Source organism: Phasianus colchicus, chromosome 15 (genome assembly GCF_987193195.1).
Source record: "Phasianus colchicus chromosome 15, bPhaCol1.hap1.1, whole genome shotgun sequence".
NCBI lineage: Eukaryota > Metazoa > Chordata > Aves > Galliformes > Phasianidae > Phasianus > Phasianus colchicus.
In genome coordinates this window covers 11,322,067-11,340,693 of record NC_143450.1, presented here as the reverse complement: position 1 = coordinate 11,340,693, position 18,627 = coordinate 11,322,067, and the positions used below count along the sequence as shown (strand labels likewise).

The 18,627-nt window shown below is 40.1% G+C and overlaps 1 protein-coding gene across 9 annotated transcripts in view; it reads right to left on the bottom strand.

Annotated features, from left to right (window-relative positions):
• Positions 1-18,627, bottom strand: part of EBF1 (EBF transcription factor 1) — a 264,071-nt gene that overhangs the window by 81,562 nt on the left and 163,882 nt on the right. For 5 of the 9 annotated variants that reach the window (XM_090150701.1, XM_031598195.2, XM_031598196.2 and 2 more), the window contains exon 8: positions 11,079-11,220. In XM_090150701.1, coding sequence (XP_090006827.1) covers positions 11,079-11,220 — 142 coding nt within the window. The remainder of the gene's footprint in view (positions 1-11,078; positions 11,221-18,627) is intronic. The other 4 variants (XM_090150703.1, XM_031598197.2, XM_090150702.1 and 1 more) reach the window with 1 other exon arrangement.

Genomic DNA, 18,627 nt, shown 5'->3' with positions numbered 1-18,627 from the left:
AGAGCAAAGTATGCAGCATCTAAATTCAAACAAAAAAAGCACTTCTGTTGTTGTTCTGGGACTTGTTCAATTCATTAAACCATAATACTGCCATAAATTTATAGATGAAGGCATGACTAAATGTAAAGCAGCAAGGCTCTTCATCTTTGAAATCTATTAGCGTGTGAGAATGTATGACACAACTGCACTTTGAAGATATCATGGTTAAATATTCCAGATAAAAAACAGCAACAACAAAACACATGCGTGCACACAGCGTTGGTAGCTGTTATGTGTGTCCTGATCCAGTCGCAGGCCAAGAACAAAAAAGTAATAATCAGTCCCAGTACAAGGAAAGCTTATTCCCATTAATGTTGCTTTCTGCTTTTATTATCTATTAATGACAGTCTACTGCATTCATTATTGCAGCCTGCCAGATGCAGCAAAGATCCATATTCATCATGTGCAGAAATTGTGCTCGGGCTGTCTCAGTGACAGGTTACACAGGCTTGCCAGCAAAGACCCACATCCTATGGATGGGTTTTGAGGCCATGGGCCAGGGGAAAAGGTAGGGAATGTGGCAATGTTAGAAGAAAAGCATCCCAGTGATCCAAAGGCTTCAGCACACTGCTGTCCCGGCCAGAAACGTACTACAAACTAATGATTACTTGGGGTGGGAAACAAAGTAGTTTGATCAATACTGTTGTTATTTATTATTATTATTTGGGAGGTTTATTTCAGGAATGCAATATAATGCTCAGCCCATGTTTGTGATGGCAGTGGGACAGTGATGGAGACAAGGTAAGATGCACCCAATTTCAAGGAGAATCCCCACCTGCCCTGCAAAGACTGAGACCCCCTTGTTGTTTCCTCCTCTGCTCTCTGTGCTGTACTGAACGCAGGGTCAAGCATCCCCTCCCAGCCATTTTGGCTTTACTTGCAAAAACACCGGCATAAAAATATATTTATAGTTCACAGTATCAGTCCAGCAATGACACTACATAAAACCAGCACGTTGAAAATCTGAGCAGTGAATACTTTGGACTTCAGCCTACAAATGCTTAGAGAAGTTTCAATGTGTCTGATAAAGTCATTCTATGTTTATTTATTTCGGACCATATTCAGGCCACCTACTTCAGGCATTGCACCATGTGTAAAGTCAGACTGCAGCTCCAGCTGTGTGAGTCAGGCTGCCTAAATTAGCATCCTCTTTCCATTATATGATGAGCAGAAACAGGCAGAAATCTCTGGATGCCTGGTGACCTGGGAGCTCCTTCTTGGCTCCCAAAAGTACTGAGGGACCTCAGCCTAGGTAGGAAGCAGCCAGAAGCAGCCCTGGAAGAAATACTATGAAATACTTGGCAGCTGATACTGAACTTTCCAGTGGACACCTCTGTCTGCCTCAATGCACAGCTGGATGAGAAGGCAGCACCCACAGATCCTTCAAGGTCATAACTCCAGGAAGGTTTCCTGCTGCATGAGATATTTTTCCCCAACGGGCTCCTAACAAGTCACTTTGCCACGAAGGGTCAGACCTCATCAGATATTATATTTCATCTCCTCAAAGAGCCCAGGAAGACGAGTGATGCTCTCACCTGAAAGGACTGCAGCAAAGCACAGCGACCTCAAACCCCAACCTGCAAACTGAAGCTGCAGTTTGAAAGACTAGCAGCACTGTGGTCAGTCCTGCAGTTTACCTCAGAGTTCTGGTCTTCTCTCTCAGCAAAGATCAGATAACACCAAGCCTATGAATTCCATATGCAAGTCCGGGTTTTCAGAAAACAACAATGTGAGCTGTACTTGCAGTCCCCTACAGCAGGGGAGATCCAGCATGTCTGCTGCCTTTGCACAGCACAAACTGGGACCTCTGTGGGAAACACATATTGCTTTGGCATGGAGTAGGTATAAAAGCTCTGGGAAAGTTCCCACAAAGCCATAATGATAAGGTATTAACCACACAAAATTAATTCTGAGTTTCCTTCTACTTCTCTTTCTAATAGACACTTGAGCAATAATACATTAAAAACTACATGGATTCCTGCATTATTTGGGATCAGGTTCTTGGAAGCATCCAGCTATCCAGTGGCTTCAATACCACTAAACACCTAAATGAAGCTTTAGGCACCTCAGTGGTTTGGAAGTTTGGCTTTGTGTCCAAGAAATTTGCCGAAGATTGCTTAGGAGTATCTACATTTTGGGTTGACCATCTGACCTGCAAAACCAGAAGGTCAGAAGGTCCTAAGCACTCACTTCATAAAGGTTGTATCATTGAGCATCTCAGTGCCTTCCTGCACCTTAGCTTTCAGGCCTAAATGCTTAAAGTACTGTTGAGAAATAGATTCAAAATGGAATACTTTAGATGAGTTTTTCATAAACCTTTTTCTTGATCTTTTTAATAAACATCCTAACTCTACCCACTTCACTCAATGAGGTCATAAACCAACACTGCTTATATTACAGTCACTTTCACACTAAAGATTTGTTTTGTCACAAAGAGAACTATAAATTCAGGGAACAAAGGTGGGAAGCAGAAAGGACTAATTGTGACACACAAAGCTTTCTGGTTATGCTCAGCAAACAGCTTGGGCTGAGATTTTTCAAAACCAGGTTATGAAGTTGTACCACTGGCTTTAATGAAAGCACACTTTCCCCAGTGCTACGCACTCTTGAAAATCTTGTGTTCTGGATTTAGGCCAAACACGCTCCATTCCAATATTAATTATTAGCAGCTTATTTGTATTCTTTATTACTAACATTAATAATTTTCAGATGGCAACTCAGATTAGAATAACCATTCCAAACAACCCACTGTGGTGGATTCCATTTTGTGCAACATTTTCCTGGTTTACACTATTAAATCATTTCCTTGAAAGCAGAGGAGCTTTGTCAAACACTCATTTTGCTGGGGAAACACTCAGCGGGCACCCTGAGACCAACAGCAATAGAGATATAAATGCTCACACTGCTCTTTTCTTGCTTCAATGAGAAAACAACCTGAGATGCAAAATTACTGAGTTCATTATTTGTGAAGTTATCGAAATAGAATATTCAACATTATGTTTTGGTGGGAATCCTTAGATTGCCAGCACTCAGCTGGTTGATATCTCTGGGCATAACGATAACAGAGACTTTTCATAAGCAGTGATTGCTTTGGTCTGTTCAAATACTGGGGTGCTTAGTGTGAAATATTTGCAAGTGCCCAGATATCTGCACCATTCTTTGACAATCGTGACCTTTGACAACATACTCAGATAAATTCTCAAAAAATCACCGGCTCTTGGCCTTCTTGTACAAATCACAGTTCACAAAATCCTCTTCATTGTACTCTGCCCATACCAGTAAGAGAGTGGAGTGAAAAAGTATCTCTCCCCAATATAATAACAAAGGTATCATATATTAAATGCTTAAGGTAGAGGAATTTGCTTAGAAATAATAACAACCCTATTACAATAACTTAATATTTTTTTCATTTACTCACGCACATTTTGGAAGGTTAGAAAAATAATATCTGGCAAAACTTCACCTCCATAGAGTGTAACATCTAGCAAGCATTTCTATAATCCTAATGTTATTCTTCTCCCCTATGATGCCAATGCATTAGTGACACAGTGGCCAGCAAAGCAAATTGAAATGTAATGAGCGCTCATTATCTATGAATATTCATTGCCTATTTGGGTGCTACTGAATGCCCTCCTCTATTGGGAGCTGCGCAGTTTCTGCCAAACAGAGCAGCTAAGGTTTTTCTACATGCATTCTGTACTTCGATTCCTCCAAGGCCTGGACAAAAACCTTAAACCCTCAGAAATTGGTTGGTCCAGCTCTCCAAATAAGAGTCAACTCTCGTGGTGGTTGGAGAATTTCCATCTGAACTTTTCTCCCTTATCTGCTGTAATAAAATACAGATCTTTTTATACAAATCTCTATCAAATTTTAATGCCAGTTCCACTCCCCCCCCCCACCCCCCCCTTTTTTTTTTTAATTTTGGGAGCACAGTTCTGAAAGCTCCTCCGGGAAATTCACAAAATGCATTCTGTCTTCATTCAGGTACTATTTTTCAGGAATTCATGACAATCTTGTAACAGTAGAGGGTAACAACATATCACAGCATGACATCATTTAGATATTCTTGGGGAAAGGCTGGTTTCTTTTTCATGTATTTGAGATGTATTAAGGGCAGCTGCTTATGGGTAGAAACTGCCACACCTTATCTTTTTAAAACCCAGGTGTCTCCAACTTCCATAGTAATTTTTTTTTCCTTTTTCCATTAGATGTGACACTACATCCCTGGTAAGTGACTGTCAAGTAGGAATCCTTTCTAACTGAGGCAATTTGGAGTACCCAAACCTGCCTATTCAGGAAGCATTACTATGGCCATTATGTAAAAACAACTCTTCCAAAAGGCTAAAATATTTCAGATGGTCTTTCTTAAGACTCCTGTGCCATGGCAGCAGCATTGGTACGTCCATATTATGAGATTATGTTTAAGTAATGAAAATACTCATAAGCTCAAATCTCCAACTTCACAAAAGACTTAAAGCCTAATAGCAAAACTGAAATTCTGGAGTCTCTATGCACAAACCAATCATTAAAAATCTGCTTCTGGAAGATTATTTGTCTTGTTTTCATTTATCCTCAAACTAAAAATATATTTTGGAACATCAAAATTGCTGCCACCAGATAGTCTAAACTTTTAAGCATCTCTCTTCAACGCCTGATTTATGACCCAGACACATAGAAGGTTTTCTGCTTTCTCTTTGATGCAACTGGCTAGGAGGAGGGCAGCTCCATCCACCCACCAGTTCTTGTGAAATTCTCAGTAACTTCCAAAGAGGAAGCAGGGGCACAGGGCCTGCAGACAGCAACACTGCTCTGGAGAGGATTGCAAAAATTCACCAGAACAATTCAGTGGGGCACAATGTGGTTAACACATTTTGGAGCTGTGCGAATCTGAGCTCTCCTGTGTTTTGCTAACCTGACGGACTGTGTTTTCACTCCCGAAGGGACTGCTGTGATCACACAGCCTGGGATCCCGTACAGCACCAGCCAGAGAGCCTCCCCCCACAAATCCTAAGTGAGCAATTGCACAAGCCCATAACCTTTCCCTGACCTGATATATACCATTTAGGAAAAGACCAGGTCTTGACTTAATATCTACAAACTGCACAGAATCTGCCACAGCTTTGGCATATTGCTAAAATCTTGTTGAGATCATATTTGAGTCTTTATTTCTCTATCAATTCTCTGAAGTGTAGCACCTTATCTTTCCAGTTATGTTTTGTCTCTTCAGAGGGACTCTAGCTCCATCTGAGCACACACACTGGGCTAATCCACCCCTCATGCGTTCACTTATATTAGAAACACACAGTAAGACCACAGGGCAGTGAAGAGGTTAACGTTATACATTCAGTGAGGTCAAGCTCCAAGAACACATAACAAGCCATTATGTAAAAAATTGCCTGAATTTATGAGTCACTGCATTTATGAAGGAACCGATATGAGAAAGACAACTTGGCAAAAGTGAAGAAAATTATTTCCAGCTTGAAGTTTTGAAATCCTTCAGTATATCAAGGCTCACTTGCTGTTATTACTATCCATGTTGTGCAATGTTCTGAAAGTCACATTTTTTCCCCTTGTGTACACATTGAGATGTCCAACAACCCAAGGTATTCTTCCCTCATAGAAAATAAATTAGAAAGCAAACATATCGCAGAATAACATACAAGATCCCCTCAAGAAGAGTGGTAGAATCCTAATATTTTTTTTCAATATTTTCCTTCTAAATAATAAATCAAGCCAACTGCATTTCTCTACATGGAATGAAATCGTGCAGAAAAAGCCTGTGTGTTTATATTTTTCAGATAATCACAAAAACATTCCTAAGTGAGGCAGTAAGATTTAACAGGTGCCTCCATCCATAGATGCAATGAGGCAAAATGAAAGTTCCTTTGTTTAAGCTTGGCTCATTTGTGAATGCAGTATCCCTAACTTTGATTAAGAAGTTGGACCTATACCAAAAATAAATAATAAAATGTAATAAATTTTGCAAATTAACCCTCTTTCTCAACTTCTTAATATTTTTGCCTTCAGTCAGTATTCTTATATTAACAACTTAATCAAGCATGGACACATGCATCATTAAGGGATTCAAGGTTAAATCGAAATAGAAGATCAGGAAAAAACTTTCTTTTTTAATGAGCTGAATAGAAAAATATATAGTCAACTTAGAATACAGAGATTTTTTTTTTTTCTTTCAGATGTAAAGATTTAGTGGCAAATTTGAGCACGCGCCTCCTATATTATCTCAGATTGCCTGGGTGGGCAAAATTGGCAAGAAAAGCTCCATAAATGCCCCACTGCTGAGGAAAGTGTTTACCCAGTGTACCCAGCTGAGGCACAGCAACTACTGCTCTTCTGCACCCGCAGATAGCAAACAGTCTGAATCATTCATTACTATCACGAACTAAAACAACACAGTGAAAGCTTGGTGGCCTCACATGCCATAATACATAGACCAAATAATGCAGCCATTATTGCCACAAAGCAGCCACTAATAATGGCTTTGTCATATATTGATCTATTTCAGATAGACATGGATAGATTTATATATACTGCATGCTAAAACAATGGCAGGACATTGCTGTAGAAATGGTTGTCTTTGCTTTCATCAGCACATGCTGGTATCATGTCTCATCGTTTTTTCCTATTTCTACCTTGAACCCTTCCTCTTTTGCTGCTGTTGAGCTAACTCAGAGCCAAACCACCAGCAAACCCCATCGCACCCAGTTCTTCAGTGCTCTCCTACAGAGGAAGAGGAGGAAGGGGGAAAAAAAGAAAAAAAAGAAAGAAATCAAACTGTCCCTTTAAAATAACAAGCATTTAAGCTGCTTGTCAGTCATCTTCCTGACAAGGCCACTTGAATGTATTCAGGAATATTTGCATAAATGCTCACAGCGAGTTCACTGTGGCAGCTAGCGCTAATGGTACATAAAGTAATTTAGTCACTTTTCTTAGGCATCCTGTCAGGGTGATAAGCACCCCCTTCTTTGCCTTGTTGCATATTAGATCATTAGATAATAAAGTGTTAGAGCATGCAAACTGACAGGGTCTCAGGGACTATCATTTTTCGAGGGCACTGCATTCTGCCAGCGAGGAAAAATAATAGAGAAACTGATGCTGCAATTGTCTTTACATTCTTGTAGAGTCATTGAAAGATTTGGGGGAAAAAGAATTTTTACTTTGTGGTGATAAGAGAGTTTTAACTGGAAACTTTGCAGACATCTGCAGTGGTGGACTTCATGCTGGTAAACTTGAAAAGCGTTATTGCAAACCCCTGTCAGAATTGCCCCTTCCATAAGCCAGTCACTTAAATTGCACTGGAAAGGTTTTCCCTTTAAAACTGACACCCTGGAACGAACTACAAACTGAAACATATTCTAATGGTTGGGGCCTGTTGGCTCTTCTCTATACATCTTACTATATATGCACAATTTATAAAGGTCAACCACACCAGTCTTCTGGTTTACCATAAACATAAAACAAGTGAGGATCCAACTATTTGTGAATGAAAAAGTGATAATTACAAATCCCACAAGATTGCTGTGGCTTACCCTATTTATACCACACAGAGATGTATGAAATAATTGGCCTGTGCCAGCTATTACTCTTCAAAGATATAGAGACATGCTAGAAAAAGGAACTTTACTGCCTGGCAAGCAAGATATAAATAGAGATGTGTTGGATGTCCCAAAAATAATCCAGGCTACCTGCTAATGAAACAGTAAGAACCCAAATGTGGAGATACCAGGCCCCTGAGCGGCTCAGCAAGTAAAGCTTCCTTTCTAGACTTTTGGCGTCCAAAGTCTTTTTTTGGTGTCACATAAACTGCAACTCCATATTTAAGAGCAGTATGTCCCACTACAGCTTTGTAAGGAAAAATAAGCTGGGTATCACCAACCAAAGCAAGCAGCCAGCACATTTTCATACATTCTCTCTCCCCTTTCCCAGTCTCAGTGCTCTCGAAGTCAGGCATTCATCACCTTTGTGATCAGATATTTGATTTAAAGAGTCAAATATCTAGAAAAGTACACATTTGGTCAAGGACATACCAGAGTTAAACACCAGCATTTCAAAACCTACAATCAGAAGTTGCTCAGCAAAGCACCAAACCAGAGACAAACAAGCCACGACTCTGGTAGTTTCCAGTTTACCATTTACAAATTCTGTTCGGGGCAATCTGCCCTCCCTTCAGGGAGGCAGGAAACTGGAAAGAGCAAAGACAAACAAGCTGTCTCTTCTACTTACACTCGAAGATATTATTCAAGATAAAAATTGCAAAACCGAGGATAAGAATACACTTAGTGACTCAAAGTAAAACTAAGTAAAACTAAAAATTTATTTCAGTGAAGGAAACTCATCTGTTCCAACAGGTCTAAAGTTCTTGGTGGTTGACCAAAATTCAACAACATTAAGCCCAGTTGAGACTTTTCCCACTTTTTCTCATTCAGTTAAGTGTTTTAGACATTCAATAGTGACATTTAAAACACTTACTGGATTTTTTTTCTTTTTTTTTTTTTTTTGCATCTCTTGGACACAAATATGCATAGAATTCCTGGAGAGCTGGATTGAAAGATTTAGTTTAAAACGAAAGGCTCCACCAAGCCTTTGGGGAAAGTGTAATTTTGTAGGATGGAGGTTGCATTCAAAAGTAAGAATTTATTAGTGGTGGCTTTATGAGGTTGCTTGAGAGGTGCCTGAGAAACTAGATTAGAAAAATCACCTTTCCCAAAATGTACATATGGAGATAGTTTGCAGATGTTGGCTTTTAATAGTAGCACAGTATCCAGAGTTTGTGTAACTATGCAAGCATAGTATCGTCTTTTTTCTTTTTTCCCCCCTTCTTTTTTGCTGATAAAATCCTTTAGGTAGATAAGGAAGGGAAGAAGGGAGATGTAAGTTGGGATTTTATGATACCATGCATAGAAACACAAACATTCACAAGTATGAGAAAGTAAGTATTGTGTCGACCAAACTCATTACACTGAGAAGACTCCAAGGGGAAAAAGAGATTGCCACTCTAGTAGGAATATGTGAAAAATAAGAGGTTTTTGAAAGGCTAGACTTAATGGAAGGATTACAAAGTTAAATGCAGCAGAGTTTCTTTTCATAATGTTCTGCCTCTTGCTAATTAATAAAGACAGAGTTTGAACATTCTTTGTAAAAATTCAGCACAAATTATGACAGTGGTTTGTTTATTAAATTAGGTTGTTGGCAGGACGAAAAAAAAAATTCTATAGCATGAATTATAGCTGAAAATGGCTCATAGCCTACATAAAAAGTTAGAGCTAAATAAATACAGATGTAAGTTATGTTTATATAATGAGAAACGCTGCTGAGCTAAGAATTTTAGGTTGGTAAGTGTGAATTACAGACCTGATTCTGCAAACACTTATCAATACCCTCAACTTTACTGACACAAGAAGCCTCATTGATCCCAACAGGACCATATGTGCACATAATCTTAAATATATGCATAAGTACTTGCAGAACTGATGCTTGAAAGCGTGAACAGAATAGAAAGCTATTTCCACAGGAATCCACTGAGTAGTAGAAACTCTCACATTTACCCATTTCTTGCTATTAATAATTTCTTTTAACATGTCTAGTGACTGTTTTTCTGAGTGGCATTCACTTTCCTGGAGAAAATTTTATCTGCTTTCTTCAAACTCTGGAAAAATCTATTAATTATTCATCAGATCCTTGGCAAATATTTGTGGAACAAACCAGCATAAAAAGACCAGTACCTTCTACACTCAACTTCAATAGAAACCCCCATCTCCTAGAGGGCGCAAGCACCTATTGAATTAGGATTACAAACAGCTTTGAAGACAAAGAAATATTCTTCCAAGCTGGAACACGGAGAGGGGAGTGAAATGCCCTTTGGTTTTAGAGTCTTCTATTTGTGTGGTTGGGGGGCAGGGGGAAGGTTGTTTTGTTTTGTGGGGGGTGGAGAGTTGTTTGATTTTTTTTTGTTGTTGTTGAGTTGTTTTTTTGTGTGTGTGTGTGTGTTTTTTTTCCCCCCATCAGCAGTCATCAACTTTGAGGACAAAGAGCAAAACAAAATGTTAATCAAATCCAGATTTTTCAAAGAGCATTCACGCTCAACAACTCCCATTTTAAGCACCTACAGTAAGCAGCAGATATTATCTTCCAGAACCAGTAGATCTCATGGAAAAGATTACAGTTTCCCAGGCTGCTTTCAGTCACATTGCCCCTTTTCCACCCTTGCTGGTGCTCCCTATGCTTTCAGAAAAGCCAGCCAAATTGCCTTGCTCCACTTCTTCAACTTTTTCAGCAAAACAAGCCAGACTGGCAAAGAGTTATTGTTGAAACTGTTTAAGAGAGATGAACTTCTTCAGATTGAAGGAGGCTAAAGAGCAATCAGACTATCATCTAGGCTGGCATGTTTATGGTAGAGAATAGCCTCCAGCACAGAGGAAAGACCAGCAGCTGTGGCATGCAGGGAACAAGAACTGTCTCAGCTGGCACAGCTGGAGCCAGAAGAGAACATTTGTCCATAGCTTGAGTAAGCATATGGCCTTCCAAACGGCCTCTGCTTTCATTTACAACAATTCAAAGGAACAACTGGATCTCCTAAAGAGTTCTGCAGTCTGTAGGAATGAGTAATCCAATACTAAATTTGGGTGCTGAGCACTTCAGAAATAATGTAACATCCGTTGCATGCACATTCAGAAACCAAACCAATTTGGAAAAGGTCAATTTTAGCTGCTGAATAAACACAACTCCCCCCTTCCTCCTTCCTCCCCCCAAAAAAATCACCACACTTCACTAACACACGGAACAGATTCTGTAGCCATGTTTCCCTACCAGTTTGTCACTTTACTACATTTTCTGCTCACCTACTTGAAAAATTCCACTTTTGGTCTGGAGAACCATCTTTTTAAAGCAGGGGCCAGTCTTTTACGGTATCCTAATCCCAAAGGCATTGATCATAACATGACAACTTGAAACCAGCAGAGACAGAAACCAAATAAATCCACATTTAAAGTAGCAATGCCAACCAATGAAAATGATATGCCTACCATGTTCCAGATAAGAAGGCGTACCTTCCGAAGGATCGAGTCTTCGAGCTCTCCGCCCATGCTTGGAATTGTTGTGCACAAACATATTGTCCGACACTGCCAACACATGGCCGTCAACATTGACTGTTGTAGACACCACAACCTGCAAGCACAAGAGTAAAATGGAGGAACATTTTGATGTATATGTATGTTTTTTAAGAAGCACAGAGTGTAATAAACTCAGTTAAATAAATAACAGCTGGGAGCTGTAGAAAATTGCATAGCTATTTCACATAATAACTGGTGCTTATGCTGTACAAATCTAACAAGAGACACTATTGATGAGTGGGTCTTTGGCATCGAAAGCTTTTGATGCAGTTTTAAGTCAAATTGCAGAGTTTGTACCTGAATGGCAGACAGCACACTGTTAACTATCATTTTAACAAGAGGATCTTTATTAAGCATTTTTCCCGCATGTACAAGGGCAGCTGTGTTTCACCCTAAATTATCCTTCAGTTTCCATGCTGAAGTAGATAGAGCTGTTGACACTGCAAATGAGAATCAATTCAGAATAAAAGAAAACAAAAGTGCATTTTGTGAAGTTGCCATTAGAGTTGCCACGTTCCTCCCCACACAAACCTGCACTCTCACTCCTCAGTACAGTTACCACAGGTTGCTGGACTGGCCCAAATTTCTCCTGAGCTCTATCTCAGTGAGTACACATAGGTGTGTTTGTATATGCACGCACGCTTGACAGTGGGGACTTGATCTGGGGAACACAACCCTATTCATCCAGTTCTAGTATTATTTGTATTCACCGACTTATCTCCATGTCAACACCTCGGTTTGAGGCGAGGGGAAGGAGGTGGGGGGGCACTACCCTGAAAGCAGATTCCAATGCTTCTGTTCTGTGGAGTGGTGGGAAAGGAGCTGCACTGGAGGGGAGAAAATGGTTAAGTGTTGGGATCAGAGTTAGGAGACCCAACTGCTCAGAGGGACCTCTCAACCTCGAGGCTCAGAAGACACCATCCAAGAGGAAACCCCCATTCATTTTCAGGGCACCTGAGACACAAACTCTAGTGGAGGAAACCAGGGGGTGGACAGGGCGAGATCCAGACTGAGCCACCAGCTTACCATTCTGGATCTCCATCCACCATATTTCAGCTGTGCAACATCACAGCCTTGGTTTTCATTAAGCTGCCCTTCCAACACCTTTTTCTGCCCCCCCAAAAAGCATCATTTCCAGGGCTTTACTCCACCCAACACTTTAGCCCTCATCTGGCTGCCAGTTTGTAAGGAGCATACTCTGCCTTCAAGAACTTCCACTAAAACAATAAGAAGAAATGACCTACACTTCTCCTTACATTAAGCAGGGAAAGGGATTAAAAACTGAAACCCACAGAGATATGTTTATTCATGCGACCTCTTACAACCAAATATAATAATTGTCTGTTAATTGCAGTTTCAGCTCCCACCTCATGCTTCGACATGTGAAACAGCAATCAGCAGCTCCTGTTTAATCCACCTATTATGTTGACTAATTAACTTTGCTCGACAGTTTATTTCTTCCTCCATTATCAGCCCCTGTCAGCCGCAAGCACACTGCCGCAAAGGGGGACCTCAGCCCTTTTGATTGATCACCGATAGATTGACATGCAGATTAATTTAATTAGAATCACCTCACTTGAGAAATGAAAGACAATGGCAAGGGGGCTAATAGATCTGCTCTTATAATGAGGCAAGCCTCCAGAGCCGCGGCAGAGGATTTCTGATTTATTTTGCTGAATTCCCCAGTCGCTCTGAAAGGCTCTTGCTTTAATTGTTCTTGGTTTTGAGAGGCTTTAGCCTCTGAAGAGGTGAAATGCTTTACAAAGATTGGCAAACATTGCTTCAACTCTCTCAGGAAGCTGCAGCCTCTCAAAGTTGGTCAAATGGGGACACTTAAAGGATCGCTTACGACAATTCAATTTCATCACTTGAATTGGATTAAAAAATTTTAGACAAAAAAATTTTCACCTATTACTGACCACCTAGAAAATACATAAAAATATAAAATAAGCAAAGTTGCTAAGCTGGCAGTAGTAATTCCAAAGTTTTGTCTTAAAAAAGAGAAATACAAAAGAGAATATTTTACATCTAAAGGATCTCAAAACTGTCCCTCAGAATGGCATTCCAGGCAATAGATTTTGTGTGTGTTTTAAGTGAAAGATATTAAAATACCAAATAAATGATTCAAGAGCTCTTACAGATGGAAATTTGGGGAAGAGAAAGCACCAAACACAGTAGGCACAGTAAGTAAGTTCTTCTCAAATCAAACTAGGGGTGAAAAAATTGGCAAAAAATAAAAAAAAAAAGCCCTATATATAAAATTCCAAAAGGGATTTCAAAAGTAATTTATTCTTTGCATTCCTGAGGGATAGAATAAAGTTTATGACATTTTCAATAAAATATGATCTTATATAGTAAGTGGCTGAGGGTTTGCGATCTTATTTGTGCACTCACAACCACTGTCAGTTCTTTGCAACTGGGATTTGGAGCCAAATCCTTAGCTGGCATTGCCTGTCATAGCTCCATGATTTATACCAGTCCCTTATCTTCTTCTAGGGTCTACTAAGGTGCATACAAAAACAGGTAATATTGCAACTGATAATAATGGCCACAACCTGAAATACAGCCTACATTACAAAAACCATATGGGAACATGCATACTTTGCACTGAAACTGATCAATCCTGTGCTGAAAGCCAAACTTCTGAACGTTCTGAGAAATGAGGATACTAGCAGTTGAAGAACAGTAACAGCAAGGCAGGTTCCAAACCTTTGAAAGATGTGTATATAAGCAGCTGTCTCTATCCGTGCACCTTCCTAGGGAAGAACTAAAGGAAATAATTTGTGAGGTCACTTTTATGGGACTAAAACTCCATTCAGTTTTTCCCCCTCGTGTTTCTGAAATTGTTGATGCAACAGATTTTGAATTACTTAACAGTGTCTCCCTACCTAACCCCTGAACAGAGTTTGATTTACTATGAACAGATCACATTGATGTGGTTCATCAGTGTTGTTAGCAGAAGAAACTATAAAAGGAATCCCCATGAGAAACTGTTTCCAGTCTCAGGAAATGCAGGAAAAAAAAAAAAAAAGAAAAAGAAAGGAAAAAAAAAAACAGTGGTTATTCTTATGTGTCTGAAGAAAAAAAAATACTGCACCTGCAAGAAACAGCAAATACTGTTTAATGCTTAAAAGACAAAATCTCATTAATACGAGAATACTGAGCATACAGTGCACTAACAAAATATTAATACCCTTAATTATTAACAGGGAAAAAATACAGCTTGAATTTTGTGTGCTACAGTTACATACTTGGACTGCTACAGAGCACTTACATACTTGCAAGTTCTGCTCATATTTTTTAATCTAAAAAAATACTACACTCTCCTCATCTTGATTTTGAAACGACTGGGACATGTTCAAGTCAAAGCACATGCTAAACCTAATTTGTGGAGAAATCATAAAATTAGGGGGAGGGGGAGAGCCAAAGTAGATGTGGAATGGCCACTGAGGCATCCTAAAACACAGACCATAGCAAGAGGGAAAGGCACACTACAGTTTAATAAATGATTAATGAGGTGCTGACACATTAATGTAAGCACAGGGACAACCAGGCCTGCCAAATCTCAAACCTTTCCAAATTTTGTCAACAAAACACAGTTTTAATTTGGGACAGGCAAACACGGAAAACGATTTTGAGCTTTAGCTTCAGCCCTTCATAGATTTTGAATTTAAATCCTGTATCAACACCAGGGGAGACAGGGGTATGAAAGAAACACATTGGTTTATAACTTTGTTCAATGAAGTTGGCACTATCAACGGCATTAACGTATCACGGCTCTGTGAATTATTCTGCCTGCCATTAAATAGTCCAGTTGTGAATGCGTTGGAGCTTAGTTTAAAAAAATATTCTGAGATCAGGAGCCTGCAGATCAAGCTATTTATCCACGTTTAGCACTCAGCCCGTTTATTTGTTATGGTACCTCACCTAATATATCAAAATTAAGCATTGCATGACTCCTCATTTTTAACCACAGCCCATTAAGCTTCACTAACTGATTAAGACATAGCATGTTCCTTGTGCTTTCAATTTTCTCCAGTGTACGTTGAGGGCTCTGATATTTTTGTGATGCCCCCAACATCCAGTGGCAAAGGGAGAAAAAATCTGATTAAGATGATTCCCAGATTTGAAGTGCATCATTAGCGTAAAGCCTGTAACTCGTACATTTGCTGCTCTTCTGAAATCTATGCAGAAATGGCTTGAGCAATGCATCTTTATTTTCATCACCACTTGGTGACCTCTTCCTACAATATCTTCTTTATCCTAATAACTAGAAATTTCTCTCAATTTAACAAGACAGTTAAAAACGTGCCTAACTTAAAGCACATAAGTACAGTATATTCAGTCATTTTGCTCACGTGCATGAGGCCACGCCAGGCACTTAATTACCTTGTTGAATTGGGCCACAGCTCTTACTGCTATTTTCCAGTCTTTTTTTTTTTTCGCCTTCCCCTTCTCTAGGGATGGAGCCTTGCATGTCCAAATTCCATTATCTGGGATTCATGAAGCATCATCTCTGTCTCTTATGCAAATTTGCAATAAGACACAAGTGGCTTCAATTCAAACGTGAGTGGCAGCATCCCATTGAGGCAAACTAGCAGCCTAGGCTGAGGAAGAGGTTGTGGTAACAGCATTGAACAGCACGGGAATTTCTGAGTGACTTTCAAGGTTTTCATAATAAACGAATGTTCAGGGTTTTATGCAGTGACTCAGACTGAAAAGTTTTCTCTAAATTATAACTTGACATGTGTCAGTTTGCAAGCAGCTGTACTAAAACAAGAACAACAAGATAACTGGGGCACTTGGGTTTCATTAATTACAATAACATACGAAACTGTTCAGGTTGTATGAATGAGTTTTCCGTGCTGAAAAACAAAATCCAGGCAGAGTTTACCTGTGATACCACCTACTTATTACTACCACTGATTGGGACTCCACAGCCCATCCCACCAAAACCAACAGCTTATTGTGACAGAGCATGCAAAAATAGACTGAGCATCTGCTCCGTGGGGTTTTTAGAATAATAAAGGTAAGGTTGGACTAAGGGGAAAATAAATGGTGTTGCCAAATGTTTTGTGCAATTGGGCTGTTGAAACAGAGATGAAGAAATTTTCTTGAGAACAAGCAGGGAGTCTGTACCATAGTTGAACACTCAACTGAACTGCCTCAAGTCCGTGCACGGATGTTATTTGACTTTTCCTGTCTTCTCAGAATCACAGAATGGCCAGGGTTGGAAGAGACCACAAGGATCATGAATCTCCAACCCCCCTGCCACATGCAGGGCCACCAACCTCCAAATTCAATACTAGACCAGGCTGCCCAGGGCCCCATCCAATCTGGCCATGAGCACCTCCAAGGATGGTGCATCCACAACCTCTCCAGGCAGCCTGTTCCAGCACCTCACCACTCTCTCTGTAAAGAACTTGTCTTCTGCTAAAAGAGACAGAGCTATTACAACCACTCCAGCACATATTCCTGCTGGCACTTGACAGTACTGATACACAGCACCCAGTCATCACATGCTTGAGCATTTCAGAAATGTAGGGAAATGCATCTCTTTCCAGGCCCATACCTGCTTTTCTAAGCTTATCCCACTAGTTCAGGAACACAACATTTGGGATAAAACTTCCAAATTAATTTCTATACATGAATGAAAATTCATATGCAGGTCTTCTGAACCAACATACACTCTACCTATTCCCTACACTTTCTTAACCCATCTTAGATCGCAGTAGAGTTAGACAATTCCCTGCTGCATGAAATAAACCTATTAGGAAGGAAATTTCTCAGTACAAACTGCCTTTATTTGGTACAAATCTCATGCCCCTGGCCTTCACTGTTTCACAAGTTCTGTTGTAATGACTCCTAGCAACTCTGGGAGGCAGATAACTGATATCATGCCAAAAAGTGGACAAGCTCTCAGGCAGCTTGACAGTCCAGCACAGAAGGTGGAACAAAGTAAAGGAAGAAAAAATCTTATATCTTCTGTGAGAAGTGTATGCTGCTGTTCAAAAAGGATTTGGAAATCTTTTTAAGACAGACTTTTGAAGGCACTGGAAATATTTCAGAGGCACAAAGGAGCTGACGACAAACCCTCTACTCACTTCACAGGCACCTGGATTTCATTTGGTTCCTATACAACACCATCTTTGATAACATGATGCACCTAGCTATTAAAATACTATGCACATGCTTGGTCCTTTTCACGCCAAGAAATAAAAAGCGAAAACTGGATTCAGTATTCTGACTATTTTAAGAAGTCTACCGCAAAAAGAGTAAGTTCAAGATTAAAAAAGAAAAGCAAACAAAAAAAATCATCAACAACACAAGAGCAGCTGTAGTAAAACAAGCTTCAATACCACCCTGTATTACAGTATAAGCGGTTCACTCTGCTGAAAGTGATTAATTTCTTGAAAATGCTAAGGTCACACTAATTGACATGACCTGTGTAATTAAGCAGTCTCTGTTTACACATGGAAAGCTCAACTGCTGTGAAGCTGGGTTTGTATGACAGAACGTCTTTACAAGTCAAGAGATCAGCAACCTTTCCTATGTCCTACCTATTCGCAGACACAGGCTCCTGATTGCTGTTCTGAGAGAACACACAAAGGCATTACCATATGAAAATCAGCCTCCAGCCTGGGTGAGCACAAGCCCAGCAGAGTGTACATGTTGTGAAGCAACTTCTGACAGGCCCCAGGGGTGACTGCTTGGCCTGAAGCCCCATGTTGGTGAGTCCTTTTTCCACTTTCTCCTTCACTGATAACGCCCTCTCAAATCACCGGAGAAATATGACAGAGGGAAGAACATGGGATGAGAAGCTAACAGCTCTGCCTCAATAATGCTTGCTTTCATTCTGATTAATTCAGTCACTGTTGCCACATCTGCTCACTACTGCACATCTATGCTTGTAGGGGCAAATACCACCCCCTCTACCTTCCGCTGCTGTTGCAATTAAATGGTTCACAAGAAGTCGTGTGTTCTACGTATAAACAATACTGCCATTCACAAAGCATTTAGCATTTTCAGTTAAGTGCTACGATGCCACAAAGAAGCAAACAAACATTGTGAGCTACTGCAAAAAGCAGCAGTCATCTTCTGGCATTTTCTTCCTCCAGAAGTCCATACAGTCTATGGTACAAACCTCCTGTTACTTCTGAGGCAAATCCCCACTGAAAGACTGTATCATATTTTCTCCCCGTATTCCATTTACTCGTTCCATCAAGAGAGATGGTCCTTTGGCTCTCTACCCCATATTTTAATTCAGCCCCCACTCAGGTGAATCACCAGTGGCACAGCCAAAGGATCCTGTCTCCAATAACGGGTTTGCAACAACCTCTTCTCAGTGTTGTCACTGCACCATCCTCTCCTGTCAGCTCAGAGACAAGCAAGCACAGTCCATCTTCCCAAGAGATACTTATGTTTAGTTCCAAAACAAGTCATGGATGTAGGGGTGGCATAA